The sequence below is a fragment of the Leptosomus discolor genome, chromosome 6, assembly GCF_034619465.1.
Source record: "Leptosomus discolor isolate bLepDis1 chromosome 6, bLepDis1.hap2, whole genome shotgun sequence".
In the NCBI taxonomy this organism is placed as follows: domain Eukaryota; kingdom Metazoa; phylum Chordata; class Aves; order Leptosomiformes; family Leptosomidae; genus Leptosomus; species Leptosomus discolor.
In genome coordinates this window covers 41,829,108-41,855,829 of record NC_141396.1, presented here as the reverse complement: position 1 = coordinate 41,855,829, position 26,722 = coordinate 41,829,108, and the positions used below count along the sequence as shown (strand labels likewise).

The 26,722-nt window shown below is 41.2% G+C and overlaps 1 protein-coding gene across 1 annotated transcript in view; it reads left to right on the top strand.

Annotated features, from left to right (window-relative positions):
- The window catches only part of ANKIB1 (ankyrin repeat and IBR domain containing 1), a 98,142-nt gene that overhangs the window by 20,873 nt on the left and 50,547 nt on the right, over nucleotides 1–26,722 (top strand). Inside the window, exon 2 of the mRNA XM_086466323.1 lies at nucleotides 17,120–17,388. Coding sequence (XP_086322449.1) covers nucleotides 17,201–17,388 — 188 coding nt within the window. The 5' untranslated portion in view covers nucleotides 17,120–17,200. The remainder of the gene's footprint in view (nucleotides 1–17,119; nucleotides 17,389–26,722) is intronic.

Here is a 26,722-nt window from a genome sequence, read left to right as displayed (position 1 = left end):
TCTTTTTTTAGCTTGGTAATATAGCTACAAAAAAGCTCATTAAAGCTTTTACTTTTAGTCTGCTGTAGAAGCCAGGTAATTTTTCAGTTTTCCAAATTGAATATCAATTAAACCTCCTATCACAAGAACACACTGGCTCCAAGAATCTATTACAGTTTTTGAAGTATTGGACACTCTGGATGCAAGCAATAAGAATGCTCATGAGTAAATATGACTGATGAAGAATTCTGAATTCAGGACAAGGTCAATCACTTAGTTGCTGGACTAAAGAAATTTCTTCCCTTAGCAGATTGTTCATTGTCTAATTAAGCTTTTTACAACTCCTTGTGTAGTATGTAGGACTGACTGCTAGCAGTGAAGATAATGGATTATATCAATTTCTGAGGTTGCAATCCAGGAAAACAGTTTGTAGCATGCAGAAGAATGTAAATGAAACAGAGGAGTGCAGCTCCTGCAGGTCTGCAATGTCTTTTAAACTCATTCTGGTGTTAGATCCACAGAATGCCCCTGGAGAAGTTATCCAAGATTCTGACAGAAGACCAGCGCCATTCTGATCCTTTCTGATTTCTTAAATCTTGATCTTGTCAAGCACAGGGATAGGAGCCCTTACTGTTGTCAAGGATCCTTCATTGCTCAGTGCCCAGAAGCTTGCCATCTTTCTTCTGTGAAAAATCATAGATTCTTTCATGAATTGGGGTAGTAGTTTTCATCCAGAAACTGTTGCTCTACGTCTTTATCTATTATATTCTTTGGTATAATAGTTTCAGATCATCAAATTTGGCTGAGATTATATCTTGCCCTAGATTCCTTTAAACAGCTTTCTTGTCTGCCTTCTCTTAGCTTTTAGCAAAACTGTAGGATGATGTCCAAAGATATTTCTTGATGTAGTTTAGTCCAAACTCATGGAAGTTGCTGTTAAATTACTGCATTGGAGATGAAGAAAATTTGTAAGCTTTTGTCTGAAGGAAGAATAATTTGATTATGTAGGCTGATTACTGAAGTGTGGTATGATGTAGCCTGTGTGCTAAACCAATAAAACAAAACCATTTCTGGTTTTCTACACCAGTATTGCAATAATTTAAAATGAAAACCTACTGCAAACTGGTTAGCCTTAATCAGTACAAATGCCGTAGGATTTGTTGAAGCGCAGATGCTCTTCTATTGTTATGGCACATTTCTGCATGAACAGAGAGTTTTTTTATTTTCAGGAGTAATAAGAAATGGCGACAGTGGATGCAAGAGTGAAATGTTCCAGCAGATACAAGATGTAAGAATCTGGTGACCTGAATGCTCTGGTTTAGAAAATAAAAGATGGGGTTTATATAAAAGTTTTGCTGTTTAAGGAAGACCGTAGCAGACAAATGTAACAGGACTTTAAAAAGAATGATTGAAAAAAAAAAGGTAGGTCTATGTTCACTAATATTCTGTGGGCATGTGAGCTGAAGTGTATGCCAGGTAGGAGTGAGCAGAAAACTCCCTGGCTGATACCCCCAAACTTCTCAGCAATATAAGCTGTGAAAAGAACAGAGCAAAAGTGAAATTAAAAACTTCTTTATTTCTGTCATAGTACATCTGCTTTCTTTACTTACGGCTCAGATTTTTAATATAAATACTAATTTGAAAGCGGATTTTAACATACTTTTTTCTTAAGCTTGAGTGTCAGGAGGGGCACTAATATTAATCATTTGTTTATGCTTCTATTTGTTTGTGAAGGAAGCTTCGATGCCCTGACTGGAGTGATGTAAGACAAGTAGCAAAGGTACATACTACTTGAGAAAGTTTCAACAAAAGAAAAATCATTGTAAGAGACTTATACAGTCCTGATCATTTCCTAGAAATAAAAAAATCCCAGAATAAGGAGTGTTTGTTCAGGACAACCACAATTCACCAATTCACCTACTTGTGTAGGCTGTTTATTAATATGTCCTTTAGTTTAAATGAACACCTAGTTTTGCCTTACTTAGCTTGCATGACAGTGGCCCATGGATGATGAAGGTTTTATAGTTTCCTTTCTCCTTTCTGTTTTTGCTTTCTACTCACTGACTACTGCAAACTGTTTTCCCTTTCCTGCATTCTTCTTGCTCCCGGTAATCCAGCCAGGCTTGTTACTCCTGCTGCTCTTTTTCCACCACCTTATCTGGTTGCCAGCAGGAATAGTGACAGCATAGGAGAAATGGCATAACTGCTGTTACTGTCTTCTCTGTCTAGCTTCAGCATGATCCCTGGGTGTGATTGTGGAGGAAGTTCCACTAACCATCAAGCACTGTTAGCTACGTTATGGTCCCAGTGTCTGTAGAGTTACTTCTGGTGGAAGCTTCAAGTAAAAAGCTGAAGATCTTCTCAATTAAAGTTGTAAAGATTTTATTACTTGAGTAAAACAGAATCCTTTTTTTGGACCTGTTCTTGAAAGTCTTTGTAACATCAAGCCTGTATGCTCCGTTTGATTTCATGCAATTTTGATGCTGAATGGGTCAGATTTTGCAAAATAAGGGACTCTGGTAGCTTGTGTTTCTCTTTATTCCATTCCTTGCCTTACATAGGAAAGGTCAGTAATAGTATCTACAAAGAATGGCAGTCATTCATGTTGTATTGGTGTCAACATCAGTCACTAGGTATGTTGATTATGTTAATAGCAGAGCTGATAGCAGAACTACTAGGAGAACTGCGTGGCCAGCAGGTCAAGGGAGGTGATTCTCCCCCGCTACTCTGCTCTGGTGAAACCCCATCTGCAGTGCCATGTCCAGCTCTAGGGCCCCCAGCGCAAGAAAGACATGGACCTGCTTGAGCGGGTCCAGAGGAGTCCACGAAGATGATCAGGTGGCTGGAGCACCTCCCCTATCCCCACTGCTTCACCTGTCCTCAGGGGACTGAGAGAGTTGGGGTTGTTCAGCCTGGAGAAGAGAAGGCTCTGGGGAAACCTTGTTGCAGTGTTTCAGTATTCAAAGGGGGCTTTACAAGAAAGACAGAGAAAGACTTTTTACCAAGGTCTGTAGTGATAAAACAAGGGGCAATGGTTTTAAAGAGGGTAGATTTGGATTGGACGTAAGGAAGACATTTTCTCTGTTGAGGGTGGTGAGGCACTGGCACAGGTTGCCCAGAGCAGCTGTGGCTGCCCCCTCCCTGCCAGTGTTGAAGGCCAGGTTGGATGGGGCTGGGAGCAACCTGATCTAGTGGAAGGTGTCCCTGCCCATGGAGGTGATGTTGGAACTAGGTGGTCTTTAAGGTCCCTTCCAACTCAAACCATTCTGTGATCTATGATTCAAGCTCAGGTTGTTTTGGATTTTTTTAATAAGCTTTATTCTCTCTCTTTCGGTTTTCTTTGGCTTGATACTTGTCTTGAAGCCCAAAATCATTACCATGAAACAAATTGTGTTTCATTGTAATTACACTAGAGTCAAGAATAATCTTCATAAATACAAACTCTAAGTGACATACTATAATTAAATTTTGTTATCCAGAGCCTTTATGTAAATGATTAAACAGTTTGTACGCAGTGAGAAAAACAGCCCAATATTCCAGCAGAGGTGTTTTGTCAGAAGTTAAAAATATTTCTTCAAGTTATGCGTTTGTGTAAATTACTGTGAGATTAGAGCTAATATATCTTTTGCCATTTCCCTGCCAGAGTCAGAATTCAGCCAGTTGGGTATACTAAATATTTTATCAGAAGTGCAGCAGTGGCACTGCTCAGGTTGTTTTTGTGGGGTACATAAGGTGCAAGTGATGATCCTTGTCACTGCAGTTATGTGAATGGCTCATTCGTAGCAATGATGACTCTTGAGATTCCGGGAATTTAGCACCCTGACAAGCAGGATGCATACTTCTTGGACTAGAAAGAGTTAAATAGTTCCTGGAATTGTGTTTCAGAAATGTTGTAAAACGCTTGTGAAATATTGTGTAGAAAACGTATTTTGCTGCGGGAATCGGTCTCATTTTTAGACACGCAGTGATCATCTGGATTCTCTGTTTAGACCTTAAACGAATGTGTTGCTTTGAAGCAGTGCTGAGCAGTTAAGTTTCCTCTTTGTTAAAAGGAAATTGATTTGTTCATTCATCTGAAAAAAATCAAGATCTTTTTGAAAGATCAGTGGAGTCACACTGTCTTTTAGCTTTACGGAAAACAAAACCAGCGCATAAGAACGCTTCCAGGAAACAATAAAAGTATGTGTGTGTTTGTTTCTAGTCCAGTACATTTGTGAATGTTGTTCATCATCTTTCTCAGACAGTTGAATGTGCTTTCCTCACCTCCCACTTGAATAGCATAGAAACAGATACTTCTTTAATGTAAGTAGAGTATATTTTACAAAGTTTCATCCCATAGATATTTATGAAATAATTATAATGCAAGTAGAGATGTACTCTGTCTCTTCAAAGCACAGCTTGCTAAAGTGGAGGTAGGGAACTCGGCATACATTGCATATTGCTTGAAATAGTGTGTAATACTCTCTTCAGTGCTTTCAGTTATTTGGATAATAATAGAGAAATTACGGGAAGTGTTGTTTAGTTTATTCAGAACATGCAACCTGCGGAGTATCAGCCGTCTACAGATAGAGCACTGGTCCTCTCCATAGTGTAGCTATGAGTCAGGGGTCAGCAGTAGGATGCTGTGACTATTGCTTTCCTCTGATGATAGGAAGTACAGCATGATATTTTGGGAGATTCTACATTGAAAAATATAGATTGATTTGTTTGCTCACTTTTTTTTTTTTACGTTATTAAAAAATGTTGCTGTTTATAAAACCACTAGTTTTTTGTGCTGAAATGTGCTGACTTCAGATATTTATTATTTCTAAATGCAACTGTATGCTTTGTAAAAGTGCTAGAATGGTGCTTACTATGTACTGTCTGATTGCATTTGGCTGACCTTGTGTACTAGCTATCCTTACTTTTTAAGGATGCTTAAAGAGTACCCTTAAAAGTATCCTAATTTAAGGATGCTGCTTTACGATGTAGGCCTCTTGCGTGTTACAAGAACCAGCCACAGCGTGACCGTATCAACTGATACTGTTTCCTTTGAAAAAGCCTCCTCAAACTGAGAGTTCTACTTCAGGAACATGCTAAGGTTTCTAAATGCATAAGGGATTTTCAGATTTTACTACGGAGGAGTGCACTCGTGAGGAGCCCCGTGTGGCCATCCTCTTTATTTTTGCATTCTGTGGATATGCCTTGGCAGACATAAAGTTCTGTTTTCAGTTGTATCAGTTTAACACCACTGAAAATGAGGTTAATGTTAAGGCTTTTGGCTGGCTGAATTCTACCAGAGGCTCTCCAGAGAGCTGGCTTTAGGCTGCAGAGCAGTTTCGCACTTGTTTACCTGAATCTTAACATGGCTTTTAAATTGTGTCAAGCTGGGCAAACATACTGGCCATACATCCTGGACTCAGTCAAGGCCAAGGTCAAAGCACATTGCACCCTGCTTACCTTGGTCAGTCAAGCTCCCCATAGGGTTTTCTATAGCTGTGTTGCTGTCTTCATTCCTACTTTGTGTCCTAGCGGTACTCTCCAGTACTGGTTGTCTTTACCCTCAGTTTTTCTAAGCAGGTCAATCTGACAGGAACACACAAATTTCTTCAGACTTCTTGCTCCATAGAGCATCAGTCTGTTTATCCCATCTGTCCCATCTCTGTAAAACCGTTGCTTTATAACTCTTGGTGGTGGTTTCATTTGTTCTTTTTGTCTACTCAAACTGGTTTTTGAGGGGACACACATTTATCTTTAACTGAACTGAGCTGTGTTCAGTTTTGGGCACCTCAATGCAAGAAAGACATTGAGGTGGTGGAGAGAGTGCAGAGAAGGGCACAAAGCTGGTGAAAGGCCTAGAGAATAAGTCTTACGAAGAGCGGCTGAGGGAACTGGGGCTATTTAGTCTTAAGAAAAAGGAGGCTGAGGGGAGACCTTGTTGCTCTCTACAACTACCTGAGAGGACATTGTAGAGAAGAAGGTGCTGGTCTCTTCTCACAGATAATTAATGATAGAACACAAGGGAACAGGCTCAAGCTGCACCAGGGTAGGTTTAGGCTTGACATTAGGAAAAAATTTTTCACTGAAAGGGTTGTCAGGCATTGGAACAGGCTGCTTGGGAGGTGGTTGAGTCATCTTCCCTTAATGTGGTTAAAGTTCATTGAGATGTGGTGCTTGGAGGTACGGTTTAGGGGTAGAATACGGTACTTGGAGGATGTACGGTACTTGGTAGAGTAGAGTTGGTGGTTGGACTTGATGATCTCAAAGGTCTTTTCCAACCTGAATGATTCTGTGATTCTATGATCTTAGGGTTAAACAAAGTGTGCTTGAGTCTTTTTGGCAAAGTGACTTCCATCCCAGCCAACAGGTTGGGCATGATGTGTGTGAGAGTACGGAGAAACAAATCGGAGAAGCACTATACTATCTGAACTGGGTTTTCATGCTGCCATGGGAGACATTGCACTGGTTAAGAACATTACCAATCTCTGGTTCATGTTCTTTAGCTTATCACTGATGCTAAATGTCCCGTGAGTCATCAGCTGCTGGTACTTCTTTATATAGGGTGGTATTTGTTCACTTTTGCTTGGTGAAAAAGCGGTGCTGTCAGCATTGACCTGTGGTACAGAAGTCACTTTATTATGTACATTTATTGAATGAACAGTGTTTTATGCACTGTATCAAAAATGTATTGAGTTACTTCAGTCAGTGGAACAGTCTATAGTGAGCTTTTTATACTAAAAGAAACAGTGTGTTTGAGATTAAAAGCCAGAACTATCAAGCATGTCTGTCTTTGGCTTGACTTAATCTGATGTCAAACATTGCTTTTTGTGCTGCTTCGCCTTCTGTTCTAGATAGAGGATGTCTTAGGGTGGTAGTGTTGGGATTACACTAGGCACAGATATTTTATATTATTTTAAATTTGGTTAGTCTACTTAACTGAGGAGTGAAGAGCTAGCCCTGAAAGAGTTCTGCTGTATTTTATGACTGGAGCCTAAAAAGACCATTAAGAAGAATATCTCTCTTGTATCAGTAACTATGCCAGAGCAAATTAAATCAGATTATTAAGACCTTGACAGATGGTTGCATTGGGAACAACTCTCTAGTGTTATCTGGACTTTAGAGAACTTTGAATGTTTTGTTGTTATTTTAAAAATTATTTTCTAAAGACATGGTGCCTTGGAATGAATATGAAATGATCTGCAGTTATAGGTGTGACTATTCCAGTGTGTGATTATAGAATGACAACTCTTTTGTTCCACCTTACTGAATTGCTGATCCCTAAGGATAAAAAAAAAAAAAAGGACACACCAAAACAGTTGCTCCTTTGAGCCTGCAGCACTGGAATTTTTTTTCTTCTGAATAACTGCAGGGGTGCTGTCTTCATCTAACTATCACAGTATACCTTTGATTCGGCTGCACAGTATTTTGTCTCTCCTGCCATGTGTGTACATACCTACCCCACAGTGGATTTACTACATTTCATTTAGATGATGAATGCAAGTACTATAGACAACACCATCAAAATCAATGTAGCGATTACTTTAGCTACATCTATGCCAAAATTAAAGTGGTAGCTGCTTCTAGTCTCTGCTGCAGCTGCTCCTGTTGCATTCCTGTAAGTGCATCGATGCAAAGAAAACCAAAGCCATGCTTAAATTCCTTTTTTCTCCACAAACTGGAGTTCTGAAAGACATGTGCCTGAAAGAAAATACTCTGTGTCGATGAAAGTCTTTGTGCCTGAGTCAGTAAGCCAAAGTCTTAAATTACTGAGTTGAGCAATAACTTCAACTTCAATAACTTCTACTTGTGGGTACATATGCCAGCAGAAAAAGATTGTACGGTAAGTTGCTAGACTCTGTATCCCACAAATATATAAATGAGGAAACAATTATCTTACTACCTTTTACATTGTGTTTTATTCAAGTCAACTCTCAACATTACTGCCACTTTTCAACCTTGATATTTAAAACATAGAACCAAAACCCAACACAAAAAAAACACAAAAAAAAAACCCCAACAAACACCAAAACCAACAAAAACCAAACAAGCTGTTTCACCACCACTTTTCTATAACTCGATTCTCAAGCTTTACTAGTGCATTTGTTACTTAGAAATTTGCAGAAATGTTTCTCCAGATGCAGGTATCCAGCAAGAGCAATTTTTGCGCATTAATTAAAATTTGGCAAATCTTAAATCTTTACTGTAAACATGTAAAAGTTAGTGTTAGTCTGACTTTTTCTGCTACATCTTAATTACAGATGTCTCTGCCAGCCATGCATAGAGTAGGTGTGCACATTTGAATGTGCCATTTTTTTATTTTGTTCTTTTTTGTTTATTTTTATTTGGTAAAGTGAGCGATTTTTTTGGCACTGTGATGCTCTTTACTTTGCGTAGAGGGGAGGATGTAGGAGTAAGTCAACAAGAAGTGAAGGGACGGAAAGAGTTAACAGGATTCGGGCAGCTCCTGCCTTGAGCCTTGAACAAGAGTAAAGGAAGATAACAGGGAAGTAAACAGGTGCAGACCCTTAGGCACGAGAAGGTGGCAAGGCGTGTGGACAATGCTTGTACACCAATCATAGCTTACTTAGTGGCGCATGTACTAGTAGAGAAAAGCATATAATAATGCCGTAGCAAACAATAAAGGTCTTCTGTTTGTCCCCAATCGGAGTCCGTGCCCTTAATCTCCACAAATGGTGTCCCAAACAGGGACTTGAATCGCGGCAGTGAGCGACTGGTGGAGAGCCCAGCCGAACGAATAAAGCAGTGGCTTGAGAGCTGCTGTCCGGACAAGTAATCACCTAGAGAAAAAGGTGAGCGGCTGATAACATAACTTAAGGAGTAGCTGAGCCGGTGGCAAACCTGTTGAACTCCCCAGGCTGCTGAAAGGAAGCAGGATCGCGAAGTTGCATTAATCATCTCTGCAGGACAGAGGTGAGCAACGGGGCATGATGGGTGCCTCTGTATCTACGGAGGAAAAGGCTGTAATGAAGAGCTAAATAAACAGCTGAGTAAATAAAGCAAGAATCTCGATAGTTTAAAAAGTGAATTGGAACAAAAAGTGCAGGAGAGAGAGGCCAAAATTGAGTCCTAACTTAAGTGTATCTTGAAGTGGGTCACGACCACAGTCCCCGGAGTGGACTCATCTACTATCTATTCCCCTGAGACAGGGGACGAAGTTCGCCGCAAGGCTTGGGAAGAGGGGGACTTGGAAATGTTGCGTGCCTTTCTGGTTCAGTACAGTCGCCAGACGGACCCCTTGGAGCACCCCCTCTCCGAGTACCCCTGGTTCCACAGGACGCTGTCGCGGCTGAAGGCGGCGCAGCCGGTGCTGGCGGGCGGCGCCGGCTCCCACGGCGTCTTCCTGGTGCGGCAGAGCGAGACGCGCCTGGCGGTGCGTCCTCAGCCTCAACTGCCAGGGCAAGCCGAGCCCGACCCCCGCGGCCCCGACGCTGACGGCCTAGCCGAGCACCTCCCGTAGCCCCCGACGGCGAGGAGGAGGAGGACGACACCGAAGGCTCGTGGGGGTGCGGTGGAGACGGAGGGAGGGGGACAGAGGACCCCCGGCGTCACCCCTGGGGTCACCCCAACCCTTCCACCCCCCCAAAAAAACGGACCTCACCTCCTCCCCGGTCGTTTTTCGGGGGGGTGGGGGGTGTCGCTAAGAAAATTAAACAAAAAAAAAATAGGAGAGAAAAAATAGGAGGAAAAAAAAAGGAAAGGGGAGGGGGAAAAAAGGAGGGGAAAAAAAAGGAAAAACAGACAAAAGGAAAAAGGTAAAAAAGGAAAAAAGGGGAAAAGGTACAAAAGGAAAAAAGATAAAAGAAAAAACGGTAAAAAAACAAACAAACAAACAAAAACGAAAAAAGAAGGGAACTGCATAAAAGATATAAAAGCCTTTGACAGGTTTCTTGAAGTGGATTCCTGCTAGTTAGGAATAGTTTGAGTTATAGCTGTTAAGCTTGTTTTCCTGTGTTTACTTTTACTTTGCCTTAGTCATGTGTGTTTCCTTTGATTTGTAAAAGGTAACTCAGTGCTAGCACCAATGCAGTTGATCAACAGAAGCCTGTGTTACAGTCGGGCATGCCACGCTGCAAAATTGCACAGCCATTGATTTTTTGCTTTTAGCACAAGGTCATGAATGTGAGGATTTTGAAGGAATGTGTTACATGAATTTATCAGATCACTCCGAATCAGTCCATAAAAGTATCCAGATGCTGAAGGACGGAGTTCTCAAGTTTTGGGTTGATGACACATGGCAATAGCTGAATCAACTTTTAGGGAGATGAGGTTTTGGTAGCTGGTCTAAATAGCTTATTAAGTTGTTGTTAGTATGTCCGCTTATCTTCCTGTGTATCCTTATCTGTATACCATGTCTCTTGCAATGTATTGAACGTTTGGTATATGACTGTCAGAGCTGTCTTGATTGTAAACAAAGAAGGGGGAGATGTAGGAGTAAGTCAACAAGGAGAGAAGGGATGGAAAGAATTAACAGAATTCCAGCAGCTCCTGCCCTGAGCCTTGAACAAGAGTAGAAGAAGATAACAGGGAAGTAAACAGGTGCTGACCCGTTAGACATGAGAAGGCGGCAAGCCTGCAGGATAGCAGCCAATGGGGTTAGCAGTAGTGGCGCATGGACAATGTTTGTACACCAGTCCTAGCTTACTTAGTGGCGCGTGTACTAGTAGAGAAAAGTGTATAATGATGATGTAGTAAACAATAAAGGTCTTCAGTTTATCCCCAGTCAGCGTCTGTGCTCTTAATCTCCACAGAAGGAGGCAAGGAAGGAAGAGGAGCACTAACCAGAGCTTTTTTTTGCTGTGTTTGGGAGAGGGCTTGGTATCCTGAGAGTTCTTGAACATAACTTTTTACTTGCTTCATTTGTGTTAGTCTGTCCCAGTAGTGAGGATTAAAATTACCAACATCACTAGGACACTCCTCTGAAGTATACCAGGTTACTAAGCTTTCTCCTAAACCACAAAGCTGTTCATGATTCCCTTCTGCAATAAATTATGATTTATAGTGCAGGATAAACTCTGCAGTAAATATTTTAGAAACTCAGCTTTTAAGAGTGAGCAGTTTAACTGCAGTATCCAAAGCAAATAAAATAGTTACCTTTTGAGCTAACTGTGCTTGAAACAGAAGATGCTTTTAGAATGCAATGTAGTATTTTATATTTTCAGCAAAACCAGGTGCTTTGAAAAAACAAGTAGTTTTGATATCTTTTTTTCTTTACCCTTTTTGTGTAAGCAGTTCATTATCACTTATCTTTCCAAAGGTGTAGAAACTATGTAATATACACTAATTTTAGTCAGTGTATTTTATTTTAATAATACAAAGATTTAACTATGAGGTGCTATGTAAAGTCTTACTTCTTTGAGCCTGGCTCAGTTGGCTATTAAACAATAATGTTCTTATAGTTTACATGAAAAACTACTTTTGTCAAATAAGTAGTGCAGGTTTTTTTGAGCTCCAAATCGTATTCAAACTTTTTAGGTTAAACTGTGGGATCACACAGTGTTACATTGTAAAATAATGGTTGCGAATTATGATTAGATCTGTTGCTGATCTTTGCTCATAATATAGATAATAGATTTTTTGATGCAAGAAATATATAGTATTTTCTTCTTATAGTTAAACCTGAGTATTTTTTTACTGATTGTGATAGGTTTCCTGAGCAGAATGGTGTAGTACTGTCTCCCTTCCTTTACTTCATTCCCCAAGATACAGAACGGCTGCTGTATGATCATACGCTAGTTTTACATTCAGTGAGAAATTCTGCTTCAGTATTAAAGCAATTAAAATGTAAATTGAGAGAGGTACGTCATCTCATGAAAGACTTTTGTGTTCAATACGTGGTTCCTAAATGAGTGTTAAAGTAGGATGTTCCAAAAATACTTATGTGATCCCACTTGTGCAATATTTTATCATTCATTATAAATTTCTAGCAAGCATTGTGGCAGTATTTCAAAGGAGGAACTCCTTCTAAAATCCTATTAAGCCATTGCAATTGTCCTTCTTCAAACTCACTTCTGTGATGATGTCCAGGGAAAAATCAATATTAATTGGGCAGCTGGTGCAACTGCTTTCAAAAATCTCATTGTTACCTTGCTCTACCCATGTCTTTCTGTATCCAACCTTTCTTCATCTTGTGTTCAGCCTTCAAGCGCCTATGAGAGTGGCTGTCTCTTTGTTAAATATTTATAGAGCTATGGTATCAAAGTGTTGCTTTTAGCAGTGTTGCAAATAATCCCATAGAAGTTTTACTGTTCATTGTTAAAGCAGATAAGAGTGATGCCCTTGACTGAGTTTATAAGAATCTTTCCTTAGACTTTAAGATAGGTTGTGATTCTGTGTAATCAGTACTTCATTTTTTTGTTAAGATGAAACTTTTATTTGGCAATAGTAGAGTAGTAAATACAGTTTCTAGTTTTGAATGAGATGGTTGATGTTTGAAAGTCTGAAATAATATGGGATATAATTAGCAAACATTGCATTTAGTTTTTCCTGTATTCTTTAGTGTAAAAGATTATGGTATTTGTGGTTATGATAAATGTTATGAGGCTATGGTAAAGGCTATGACATAGCCCTTCTGTTATCACAGAACTTGAAAATTTAGTGAGTACATCTGCCTGCCAAACAAATATCTTGTCTTTGTCCTCTAAGATTTTATTTGTCTCAATAATATTAAGACAAAATACTTGAAAGTTATTGTTTTCCTGTTGTTATTTTTCTTCTACTGCTATGTTTTTGTAATATGGCACATTAAAGAATAGCCTAAAGATTTTAAATGCTGGGTTATACAAACAGCAAAGCAAGACCAGTGACACTGAGACTGCACACTACCTAGTCAACCATGGGAGCTGTATTAGCAACCCCTGTATTCAGCCTGCAGGAGCTCTCCAGGTCCCTGAGGTTGTGGACTGGCTGGACCTTCAGGCTTCTTCGCTGCCACCTCTTTTCCCCCCTTTCAGGAGAAAATATGCGTTTTATAGAATCATGGAATCATTTTGGTTGGAAAAGACCTTTAAGATCATCAGGTCCAACCATTATCCTAATACCACCAAGCCCACCACTAAACCATGTCCAGAAGCGCCACATCTATAAGTCTTTTGAACACCTCCAGGGATGGATTTTACATGCTCTTCACCTTCAAAAACATGAAAGGAGAGGTTGAAGGAGTGAACCAAGTTTCCTTTCTCTGAATCTCTGCCTGTTGCAGCATTGGTCTTGTAAGCTTACTGTCCTCTGAGAACACGTAATGGGTTGGAAGCTCTTAATGGAAAAAAACCAACACAAAAAGAAGGCACACTGGGCCCCTTTCAGCCACTGTTAGATCCAGAAGTGTTGCACTAGCTCATGTTTTGTTCTTTTTCTCCTTCAGTTGAAGTAGAGGCTTCTTTGGTGGTGGATGTAGTTGATCTGTTAGCTGAAAGATGAACTGAGGACTGCAAATGGGCAGATCTTGAATATTTTACGGCAGGGCACTCAGGAGCCACAGCAGCTTGAGAGAGGCAGCAGCTGTCACATCTTGGTTTCTTCTGGACTTCCAGGCACGCTGGGAGCCAACTGTTAACAGCCAGGGTACAAAGGCAGCTTCTCCCCTATCTTTCTGCTTTTCTGCTGGCATGTTTCATGGCTAGTTCAGGAAAGAAAACTACATCATGGCCCACCAAATTTCTGAAGCATAAAAGGCTAATGCCTGTCATAGTGTTGAAGATGAAAGACCTTGTGGATACTGTATGAAGGTGAAAGCCCTTAGTACAGTTTATCATATCATGTATTTTAGGTAGGAAACTCTTTTCTGGGTTAGTTTTGACCCTGTCACTTCTCTCCTTGCATTCTTCTAGAGGTTGTTTTCTTGCTATCACATCAAATATAAGCTGTTTGCCTTCACCTGAACGGCTTTCATGGACTATCCCCATTCTGTCATCTTTCATTTTATTTTGATAATGTGATGATTATAGTTACATTAGCCACTTGCTAAATTTTCAATACCGCTGTGCTGGTTCTTGGTATTGCAGGGAGTTTCACTTGTGTCTGTTCAAAACCACATCATTGCTCTGTTTCATAATCCTTCTTCAAATTCTCACTTTCCTTTGACTGAGAATCTTTTCATTTGGGGAGCCGTCTTGTTGTACAGACAAGTATTTTACTCTCTTTATTTTGTTAACCTTTCTATATCATGACTGTATCATATATAACTCTTATGCACATAGGCTGTAAGCTTTTTTTTATGGAAGCAGGTGTCACTGTTTTGTTCAGTGAGTTATGCGGTACATGCTGCATATTCCTAAAATTCCCAGATGATAATGTACATAATAGTTCAAGCAATGTTCCTACATCTTTTGTATTATTAGTTGTTGAAGACTGCTACCATCTAATGTGTCTGTATTCCATCAAAAAGAAATACAGTTTCTTTGGTGTGCAATAGAATAAATGAAATTTATGAATTTTGCCTTTTCTGCACTGCAATAACTTGAGCTTTATAGTTCTGTAGAGCCACTCTACACTCAGTTCTCCCATGCATTTCCAGACCCCTGCCTAAATCCATTCAGATCTCCTCTGCAACATCTCAACAGTACCACCCTGCCCCAGCTTCCTCTCAGACTGTCAGAGGGCACCATCTTATCTCCTGGTACTCGCGACACCCTCTCTCATCCCTACCCAGGTTTATTCAGTGTTCCAGTTTTGGGCAAGAGGCAACGTGTGCTGCAGTTGACACAAGCTCTCCATGTGCTGATTTCCAGAAATAAGTGTGTGCCAATTGACACTGTTGCGTTCTAATTTCAAATGATGGAGGAAGGTTTTGTGCTTTTCTTCTTATGGGCACTCGTAGGATCTTCATTATTGATTTTCATGAAGATTCTAGGAACATGATATCTTTCAGGCACTTGCACTTGGCTGATTTAGTTTATAGTCTTGAGAGCTGTTGGTGGTGGATAGGGATTGACAGATAATACAATAAAATGCCATAAACTGATCTCGTTAACAAACTTTACTGAAAATCATTCTTTCAAGTTATTTTTGAGATCCTAGTTGTTGAAGGTAGTATGAACTGCTGGTTGATTGAAAAGAGTGTAGAGTTTGTCTTGGGTTTGTACAGTCCTTCATTAAAGCCTGAAACTATCCAATATTTAGAGTAATGCAGCTGCTTCTGCATCTGAAAACACATTAATCTACAGCACTGAGAGCTGTGACATGGTAATGTGAACATGCAGTGGGTTTCTTGAAGAATATAAATGTTATCTGCATACTATCTACATGTTTATGTTTTAAAATATACAGATGACGGAAAGATACAAAATGCTGCAGCATCCTTAGTGTGATTGAAGAGTCTGGGCTTTGGTTTGTGTGTATAACTAAACATATGAAAGGTGTGCATTTGCTTTTAGATGAGCGCCTACTTTATTATTATGAGAAACTTTCAGCTGCTTGACATAGTTGCTTGCCAGGTAACTCTGGTCACAGAAGAGAACATGGGCAACATGTTTAGCATGTTGAGTCAGCTGATTTGGCAGTATCATTGATATCTCACACAATGACATCAAAAGGTGGGACACAACTCCAAAATAAGGGTTGCCTCACCAAGGTTTTGTTGGAAAAAGGGATGAAAACGGAGGCCACCATGGCCACTGCTCTCCTTCTTGAATGGCCCTGACGGCACCGGTGAGATTAGGAGAGATCTCTTCCCTCCTCTTCACGAAATGACCTCTCAGAGGAACTGCAAGAGAGGAGACAATGCAAGACTCCTGCTGGTAGGGTCTCGTGCAGAATAAGATCTGATCAAAGCTATAGTAAGACTGGGATGGAATGTGACACAGAAGTTCACAACAGTAGCTGAAAGCGGCTCATGAGAGGACTATTCTGGGAAGACAAAAATACCTCAGTGCAGCTCTTCTCCACCTTTCCCCAAATCCCTTTCACATGAATTGCATCCACATCCTGACTCCCCTGGATTTTCTGCAGCTCTGGACCCTTTGGATTCCTCTTTCTTCTGTCTATAAGGCCGTCTGGGCACCAGTAACTGTGCTGGAAAGCCAATGTAGGATTAGAGGTTTTGAGATAGTCCCAACAAGTTGAATATAAGGTACTGGGCACAAAGCAGCTTCTGCCCTGCCTGATTATACGTGGCCAAGATCTCAGTTTCGTAACCTGCTGTGCCTGGCATATTTGGATCCCCATGTTTGCTTTATGGGGTGAAAGGTCTGGCATGGAGCAGTCTGGGTGGGATGACTCATGCACAAAAGAGACCTCCTAGAAGGTTCACTGTGCTACCAGCTGCAGCCTGGTGCTGAGTCCCCTGTCTGTCCCTCTGACGTAAACCAACGTGTGCTCTTTCTGACTGCACGACCTGATAAGCTTCTCTTGTCCCATTGTGTGAGTGGAGATGCGCTGGCTGCTCTGTATTTATGCAAATTGGTCTGCTGGTCCCCTCTCAGATAAAGGTGAGAGGCTGGGGAGCATAGCACCTGGAAAGTACTTCAAAGTACTTGTAAGGTACAGTTGATCTGTGCCAGTACAATGCTTGGCATTGTATGGACCCGTTCCTTGTTGATCTCTTAAGTGTCATTTTAAAAAGGGGGTTAGGTGTTTAGAAGAGTCTGCTTAGCAGGGGCCATGGTAATTCCTGTGTTCATGGGCATTCGTCTTGCTGGCACAGAAAAGTGCCGTTTACACCTGCCTACACCGGCACAGGTGCTTCAAGCACGTTTTTACATTATCTTCTTTAAGTAAAAGTTAAACTGATGTCTGCTTTCTTGCATGCTTTTGAAGAATTTTACCTCCTTGTTAAATAATTTTGCTTTGCTTCTACTGTGTTTTGAAATCACTTCTAATTTCTAATTAATTTCTTATTCATGGAAATTCAGTGTTCACCTCTGTCTTCTACAGGTGACATAGGTGGATTTTGGCCTTTTTTTTTTTTCTTTTCCATGTGTTCAAAGAGTATGGGTGGTGAAGATATTTGCAGAGGGAGGTGGCACAATTTGTCAGGGAAATAATCTGTGAAGAATTGGCAATCTGTATTTACCTAGAAGGATTTAAGCAATTCATGAGTTGAGTTTACAGGCCCTATGTACTTCTTCAAATGCCTGCTTACAGTGCTGTAGCTTTGGGTGAAAGAGTGTTTTACAGAATAACTGAAATATTGTTTGTCTTTTAGGCTGTGAAGCATGTTACAGAACCGTACAACAAGTGGATGAAAGGGAAAGGAAGAAGTGCCATTGGTAGCTAGGATAGCAACATGGGAAATACAACCACCAAATTCCGCAAAGCTCTTATAAATGGAGATGAAAACTTGGCCTGCCAAATCTATGAGAGCAACCCTCAACTAAAAGAAACTCTTGACCCAAATACTTCTTACGGAGAAACGTACCAGCACAACACTCCGCTCCATTATGCTGCTAGGCATGGAATGAACCGTATACTGGGGTGAGTATGATTTGAAGTTTCACTTAGGTGTGAATAACTGACCCGAGAAATGCAAGAGTGTCAACTCAGTTATAAATACCTTATGTGGGTGCACACACGTGCATATTTATGTGTGTGTTGCAGACACAGAATTTGTAACATGTTCAAGTAGTAATAGAAAACGTGCAAATTAGTCTATAATCACAGACTGGCATAAGAGTTTTTGATTTTATTTTTAGTATCTTTGTTCCCTCCTTGTAACATTAGTCTTGGACAGTTTTAGCGTGCTTCCTGAAGACTCCTATACCGTGGTTCTTTCAAAATAGCAACTGTTCCACCATTCTTGATGTGCTTTCCTGTCTTAAAATAAGCTGTTTGTAAAGCTGTACCTAATGGATACCTACTGATTGTAGCGACTTCCAGGTGGCATAATGTATGTTTATTCTTGTGTTATTCAGGCAGCTTTTATTTTTCTTTTTGGATAATAACGGTGAACGTTAGTATCTTGATAATGAGTAAGTTTATTGTTGCCTCAGTCAACGTCTACAGCAATCCCTAATGTTAGCTATTTCCATTCTTCTGTGTTTGTGTCAGTGCTGTAACATCAGTTAAGATTAACATCTTATCCATGTCCAGACATCACAGTTACAAGCTGTTTATGTCTACTATTTCATGAAGCTGGTACTGAGTAGGCAATGCTAAACATCATCTTCAGTAGATAGTAAGTTAGAGAGAATTTCATAAATGTCATCTTCCTTATATTAGGAAACAGAATGGAAATACATACTGAGCTGTATTATTGTTAATCTTTTTGTCTGTCTGTTTATATCTGGTGATGGGCCTGTGGTATACATAAGGTCTGTTTTGCCCCTCATGTCCTATAACTTTACTAGCTGTCTGGCCTCCCACCATCAATTTTTCCTGTCTTTTAGGTTCACCTAACAGTTTATTATACTTTATAACTTCTCATTTCTCTTGATTTTTGCTAAATATTTTTCTCCTCTTCCCCCTGTATTCTATATTTCCATTTTAAATTAATGTTTTCATTTTATCACTGAATCTTTTTGTTTGTTGTTTCTTAATATCCCCAAACTTTCCACCTTTCCTAATTCCAGGAAGAAATTAACTAAGCTTAATTTAAAATAGCATCCAGTTTTTATTTACATTTTCTGTGCGATTTATTTTTTTTTCTCTGAGGTTATTTCTCTCAAGAAAATACCTCGTAAGAAAATATAGCCTCACTGAAACAAGGGCACGTGTAATTGTTTGCATATACGGAAAGCAATAGAGTCATAATTGCTGACTTCTGAGCAGTCCATTAGTTAATTCATATTGTACCATTTTAATGAGATCTCAAATAATTGCTTTGTGTTTAAAAAAAAAGGTAATTCAGAAATGACATTTTACTACTAAGTGATGTGACCTTTAGCACTGAAGTGTCACAGGACAGCTCAGTTTTGTTTTGCCCACGTTGCGTACAAATTATCAAAAGAATTATTCTTTTTTCTAGTTTGTGTCCAAGGTTTGCAATACATTTTTGCCAGTAAACATAGTGGAGTTGCTATTATTTGCTAGAGTCTGAAAACCTGGACTGTTAGAGTTGTCTGTTGCTAGGAGGTTTTGTTGCTGAGGGTTTTTTTACTGAATTTTGTGCCTACTTTCTAAGGGCTTTGTTCAGAACTCTTAAGACCTGCTGCACAAAAATGTAGCTTTTTTATCTAAACAAATTGCTAAGAGTGAAGAAGTATCAGACTTACAGTGTGCCTGTTTATAAAGCTGATAGTAGAAAGGGCACAAGTGATTGCCAGTTAAGCTTATTTCTTTTGATACAGAGTCCTGGATATGGCAGGGATTAAATAAATTGAATATTAAAATGGATGCTTCGATTTACTGATGAAGTACAGTAGCTAAAAATAAATTAATTTTAATCTGTTTGTATTTTGAGAGCCATTTACAATTATGAGATGGCCATAATACTATAGTATTTTATATCTACCGCTTCATTAAACTTTTTAAATATTTGGGAATATGTACTACACCAAGTTGTAGTTCAAACTCTAGATGTTACTTACGTGCTTACCATATCATTCAGTTTTGCTTTATAGGCTGATACTTGTATTATTGTAGGTGGATATGAACTGACATGTGGTTTACGATTCACTGTGTGACATTTTCTCAAAATAGAGTAGTGCGATGCGGTTGTCAGTACACCTTTTGCATAACAGAATATATGTGAGAGAGATATTCTGGGATGGTTAGAAAAAAAACTATCTGGCAATGGTGTTACCAAATGCTGAGGCAAAGGGACAAAGACCCTGTTACCAGATGTGTGGCTGGTGGTAACTGTCGAAAGACGTGGTGAAAGCGCAAGCACCAGGTTTGCCGTGAAAGGGGCTTGGGGACATCCTCGTATAGAGATGTCATGGTTTGAGGCTGAGCTGGCCACTAACAAATGGCAGACGCTCTATATTAACCACTCTCCCCTCCCAAAAGGAAAAAGGAGAGAGAACAAGGGAGAGAGACTTTATGGTTTGGGAAAAAAAACTAAAACAGCTTTAATGAAACAATAACAATAAAAGGAAAGATAAGAATAAGGGAATAATGTAATATATACAAATAGATACAAAACCAATATGGAACCGAACAACCAAACTCCACCCCCCCCACCCCCCCCCCCCGATGACCATACCGTCACCACCACGCTGCAGGGCTGGCACTGGGGCAGTCCCAGGCTGGACTCGGCAGCAGACAGGGACGGGATGCAGGAGCTGGACTCAGGCACTGGATTTCAGGGATGTACGGATCAGGATCGACGACAGAAGAACAGAGTCCTCCTCAGATGTCGGCCATTGAAGAAGAGAGACAGACCCTCGTGATCTCTCAGCTTTATACTGAATAAGACGTATATGGGATGGAATACTCTGTTGGTCAGGTTTGGATCACCTGTCCGGTTCGCTCCTCCCTGCAGGTGTGACCTTTTATGTGCTTGCGACCCTTTTCACTCTCGGCACCCCAACATGGAGTACAAGATTTAGCAGTGACCTTGGTCACTATAAGAACAAGTATAAACAAAGGCCTCTCTGCATCCCATTCCTTGGTACGAACTATAACATCAGGCCTTATCACTGCTAGAAGCAGTCACTGTCTGGAAAAACCTGCTGCTGTTTCAGAAAGTGCCGTTAGTTAGAGGAGACTTAACTGAAAAGTTAAACCACTAAACCAGAATTAGTTCTGCTTTAGCCCAAACCAAGACAAGCGATCTCAGAAGTGAAGACACAAGAAACTGGAGAAGTGAAAGGGTCATGAAGCAAAACTTCTGACCTGGACAAATTTGTATAATCCAGCATGAAGTCTACTAGCAGAAACTTAAGCCAACAAAGCTTTCTCAGCGATTCTGAACTGCAGTTGTTTTACAGCAGGTGTCCGAGTCATCCAGCTGCCATGCATTTCATCCAGCATTTACAGCCCAGAAAATGGATTTAGTAGATAATGGAGCCATAAAAATTTGAAAATTTGCTGTTAGTTTCTTTTCTCTTCAAAAGATTCAGCAAGAGTGTATTAAAATACTAGGATTGTTTCTATGATAATTTTTCATGAGTATCATAGAAAGCCTTGTATTAGAAATCTTGAAATAAAAATGGAAAATAGTTAGGCATTCCATTAATTTGTAAGTTTTGTTTGGTCTAAATAATATTTACCTGACACATCAGTTTGTTTTAACAGAGCATTTAATATTTAAAAATGAAAAATTGCTGATCACAGCAAATTAGGACAAACAAGAATTTTTGAAGCACTGCTTGAAGTTGCCAGAAGTTACTACATAGGCGCTCAGCAGTTCCCCGTAACTGACAGCTATGTCATTTTCTCTGTCCAGCTAGTAGGGTTATATAGTTAGAGTTTGGATGAGGTGGTGAGATGGAGGGCTCATCCCCAGCAGCACAGAGGAGCTGAGAGGTGGGGCAGCAGGGGGATCCTGTAAGCTCATCAGAGGGAGGAGCCCCCTGCCCCAGGGCTGTTTGCAGAGCCATCCACCCCATGTCCCAGCTGTGACATCCGTCAGGAGGAGTCTACGGAGGGGGATGGTACTGGGTTTATGTGGCAAGGATTTGGTTGCAGGAGTGGCTTCTGTGAGAAGAGATCAGGAGCTGCCCCATGCCAGACACAACCGGCTTCTGCCAGCTCTGAAACAGCCTTACCACTGGCCAGAGCTGAGCCTATCTATCAGTGATGCTGGTAGCACCTCCATGACAACATATTTAAGGAAGGGTAAAAAATGTTGCACAACAGCTGTGAGAGAGGAGTGAGAATATATGAGACAATCAGCCCTGCAGACACCAAGGTCAGTGAAGATGGAGGGGGAGGAGGTGCTCCAGGTGCCAGAGCAGCGATTCCCCTGCAGCCTGTGGTGAAGACCATGGTGAGGCAGGCTGTCCCCCTGCAGCTCATGGAGACCCCACGCTGGAGCAGGCTCTCCTGGCAGTAGCTGTGGCCTGTGGAGAGGAGCCCACACAGGAGGAGGATTTTTGGCAGGACCTGTGACCCTGTGGGGGATCCACGCTGGAGCAGTCTGTTCCTGAAGGACTGCGCCCTATGGAAAGCACCCATGCTGGAGCAGTTTGTGAAGAACTGCAGCCTGTTGGAAGGACTCACATTGGAGCAGTTCTGGAAGGACTGTATCCCATGAGAGGGACCCCACACTGGAAGCAGAGGAACAGCAACAGGAGCAGCAGAGATGAAGCATTATGAACAGACCACAACCCCAATTCCCCATCCATCACTGCTCAGTGGGGAAGGAGGTAGAAGAGTCAGGAGTGCAGTTGAGCATGGGCAGAAGGGGGAATGGAGGAAAAGTGTTTTCAGTTTTGGTTTTATTTCTCACTGCCCTGTTATTAATTGGCAATAAATTAAATTGGTTTCCCCAAGTTGAGTCTGTTTTGCCCGTGACAGTAACTGGTGAGCCATCTCCTTGTCCTTATCGCAGCCCACAAGCTTTTTTGTTGTATTTTCTCCCCCTGTCCTGTTGAGGAAGGGGAGTGAGAGAGTGGCTGGGTGGGTACCTGGCAGCCAGTGAAGGTCAACCCACCACAGGGATCAAGGTGGTTCGGGGATAATAGAGCAGGGGCTAAAAGAGGCTGGTAACATGGAAATAGGTGGCTTGTCAGATCATGATGTTCATCTGACCATGCTTTATCACTGCAGTCCGTCCTGTCTTTTCATTAAACTCTGTTTCTAATCATTTTCCTGGGTGATGGGACTCTGCTGTGTCCATGTTTGTCTAAATACCAGCAACTGAAGTATGGAACTCATGACAGAGAGAGGTCCCTGAGCCTGGATGCCAGCAGCTGGAGAGACTGGAGTTCATGCATATGTCAGTACATATGTCAATGTGGAATGGCTAGTGAATATCATAGAGTCATAGAATCATCATAGAATGGTTTGGGTTGGAAGGGACCTTAAAGACCACCTAGTTCCAACCCCCCTGCCATGGGCAGGGACACCTTCCACTAGATCAGGTTGCTCCCAGCCTCATCCAACCTGGCCTTGAACACTGGCAGGGAGGGGGCAGCCACAGCTGCTCTGGGCAACCTGTGCCAGTGTCTCACCACCCTCATCATAGAAAATGTCTTCCTTGGGTCCAATCCAAATCTACCCTCTTTCAGTTTAAAACCATTGTCCCTTGTCTTGTCACTACAGACCTTGGTAAAAAGTCTTTCTCTGTCTTTCTTGTAAAGCCCCCTTTAAATACTGAAACACTGCAACAAGGTCTCCCCAGAGCCTTCTCTTCTCCAGGCTGAACAACCCAGACTCTCTCAGCCTGTCCTCCCAGGGGAGGTCCTCCAGCCCCCTAAGCATCTTTGTGGCCTCATCTGGACCTGGTCAAGCAGGTCCTTGTCTGTGTTGTGCTGGGGGCCCCAGAGCTGGATACAGCACTGCAGGTGGGGTCTCACCAGAGCAGAGTTAGCGGGGGAGAATCACCTCCCTCAACCTGCTGGCCATGCTGCTTGTGACGCAGCCCAGGATGCGGTTGGCTTTCTGGGATGCGAGTGCACACTGCTGGCTCATATTCAGTTACAAACTTAAAAAAAAACCCCTTTGAAGTTGGACTAGCCAGAGAGAAGGGTAAGTGGCCTGGGAGCCATATTTTGAATCAGCCTTAAGTCCACAGGTCAGCCAGAAGGCCTGTTCAGGGTAAATGGAGATGAGAGGATCCAGGGGCCAGGTACTGGGAATCTGCAGTACATGTGTGTGTGAGGTAACTGGAAGGTCCAGGTCATCCAGCATCAGTTCTGGGATAAACAGCATCCAAGGTGAGTTACTGGAGGGAGCAACATTGTTTATATGCATATTTTTGCCACCAGTGGACCTTCACCCTGGTTGCCTAGAGAGGGGAACAGAATGAAGCCACCAGCGTTGTTTGTGGTCAGGTAAGTACTGAAGGGTTGTGTCCACGTACATCTGTGTGGACCACCATGTGTATTGTGTATGTTTGTCTGTGTGTCTATTGGGAGCACAGCCTAGCCCCTCTACTGGCTGGACCTGGGGATGTGGAGCTACAGCAGCCTTGCCTCCCATGGGCTACCAACTTTGATAGCCCCTAACAGTCCCAGGCCTTTTACTAAGAATAGAAAGAGAAAATACATGACTTCAAATCTCTCCAGAAAACATGAGAAGGTTACTTTGCATTTTGGAAGCAAAGAACTAAACATTTTAAGTTTTCTTTATTGGACTATATTGTAAATGCTGCAGGAACAATTTGAGTGTCATTAGTCAGTGATTTTCTGCTACAGTCTCTACGCATCTGGTGGTGGTGCTTAGATTCAGCACTAATGCTCAGAGATGCTTGCCTTGGTTGTTAACAGCTCTAGTTCTGAAATCTTATTTCTGCATTACAAAACTGTATTGATGTCGTTATTCAGACTGTGTTCACTGCAAGCTAATAAATAGGTAGCCTCTAAGGGGTGATAGGTAAGGCTTCTGGAAGTAAGAGGAAGAAGTTACATAGTACTCAGAAACATAAAAAAAAAAAAATTGGTAGCAGTCAAAGATGGATTTTGAGAGGTTTGTACAACATGTGCGTTGGTCTTACTCCACTATAAATATTTACCATGATTCCCTATGAATGAAGGAAAATTCCTATTCAAGGGGACAGTTTAAATTTCATTCACTAAATGGTTGTAAAAATATTACAGAGAAAGAGCACAGAGGAAATTTGTTTTCTTTGGATGATCAAGCACCTCTGATGCCCTCAGGCTTCTTTTGGCTAAGGTACATTTGAGACCATCTGACTGCTCAGTTCAAAAGAATCACTATCAGTATAGAAAGTTACTCACTGGGGTCTGACTGTCAGTGAACCGCTCCTGAAACAGGACAAGAGAACAGGCTTTTCCAGAGAGTGGCTGTGATGGAGTGGCTGGAAATCACGAGGACGCTACTTGTGGTTGAAAGGAAAAAAAGCCAAGAGGATAGTCATCCTCAGTATATAAGGAAGGCAGGTGGCCCAGGGAGGGAGGAGATCCGGAAAATGAGCTGAGGGTCAAGTTCTGGGTGGCGAGCAATCATGTTGTGCATCACTGGCTTTATGTACTCTTTTATTAGTGTTATTGTTGTTTCTTCTCTCCTTGTGTTGTCATGTTAAAGTGTCTTATCTCAACACATGAGGTTTTACCTTTTTCTTCGGATTATCCTCCCCATCCCACCAGGGCGGGGGCGGTAAGCAAGTGGCTCTGTGCTGTTTAGTTGCTGGCTGGGCCTAAACCAAGACAACACCACAAAAACCCAAGAGGGACAACGCAGGAGCAGCGAAGGGATACAATAGAATTGTGGAGCACAGATCCAAAGATAGCGTACACTAGAAGTGAGGAACAGTTGTTATACTGTGGAGCAAAAAAATCATGCTTGATACATGGTTTCTGTGCCTGTTAGGAGAAACAGCAGCACCAAAATACAGAATTAAACCATTCCTGTTGCAAAACCAACATCCTTAAGTTATCCTTAACCAGAAAAATACTGTATTTATTTATGAGCGACTTCAGCTTGGCCTTGCCTTGGACAGTCAGGAGTACTGTTTCCATGATCCCATGCTGCTTCCAGATTTTATTTCAGTATTGTGAGTGAGATTTTTTTAAAAGAAAGAGAGCTGAGTGCCATATTACAAGGGTCTTCCACTGCTTACCAGCAGCTTTTGTGACTAAATGTCTTCTGTAATGCAGAATCCATATGATCCTCATCCCTGTCTCTCGCCGCTTCTTCCACACATTTCTCTACAGTTAGAACCAATTCTCAAACTTAGGTGTTGTCCTTCCAAGCCCTCTCTCCAAATCCTTCCTTTGAACACAGTTTTTTTCTGAAAAGACTATCCACATTGAATTCTCTTCTCAGATAACTGTAAGCCTATTATTTTTAGATTGGTTTCAAACAAGTATTAGAAGAAATAATTAGCATGAAACTACCAACAAGTGGGTTCATCTTCACCATTTAACATACAGCCTTGTATTTCTGTTGCAGAGACCATTATCTACCTAGCAGTGTATGACATCTAGTGTTGATATTATTTATATAGCAATAATGATGAAAGTACACAGCAAATACTACAGGCTTTGCATTCTGTTTCTTAAAAACTATAAACGTATTGCAGAGATTCTCTCATCTTCCTCTATCTCTCCCTCCAGAAAAATCCTTTCAATCTGTATGCTGCTAGATCTTTAATGACACTAATTTTTATTTTCCTTAAATGTCTCAATGAAGTAATTCCATTACATTTAAATTGAAAAAAATTAGAAATCTAAAAAATCAAATCATCCACAGTCTATACTTTGGCCAAAAGGAAAACTGGGTTTATATACATCGTCACTGAATATTTCAGCTGGGTGTTGCATGTTGCTATAACAGTTAATTAGTTATTTCTGATAAATTTACTTCTGTTGACCAGAAACTGCAAGTCTCTCAGTCGTTATTCTGGTAACTACTGAGCCAACAGCTCTCTGATAAGGAAGCCACGTGTGTCTCTTACCCCAGGGTGAAGTTAAGCGGTTTGGCTCAATGATTCAGCAGTTACTAATCAACTCGACAGAGTGACAGACTCTACCTGGTAACAAAATCAGCTGAAATAAAGATTCAGTCATCCTGGCTGGCAAGGACCAAAGCTGTACTCCTCTACAACCTAAATATAATTTTACTTTCTCAGTGGTAAAATGTTTGCAAGGGTTCTGCTAAGGAGAACAGACAACACAGAACAAGAAATCTTTTAACAGTGTACTGCATTAATATATCTCATCTCACCAGCCACTAACGAAGCGACCTTGTTCTGCAGTATCTGATTTCCAAGGAGAGAAAAATAAGAACAATGTGGGGAACA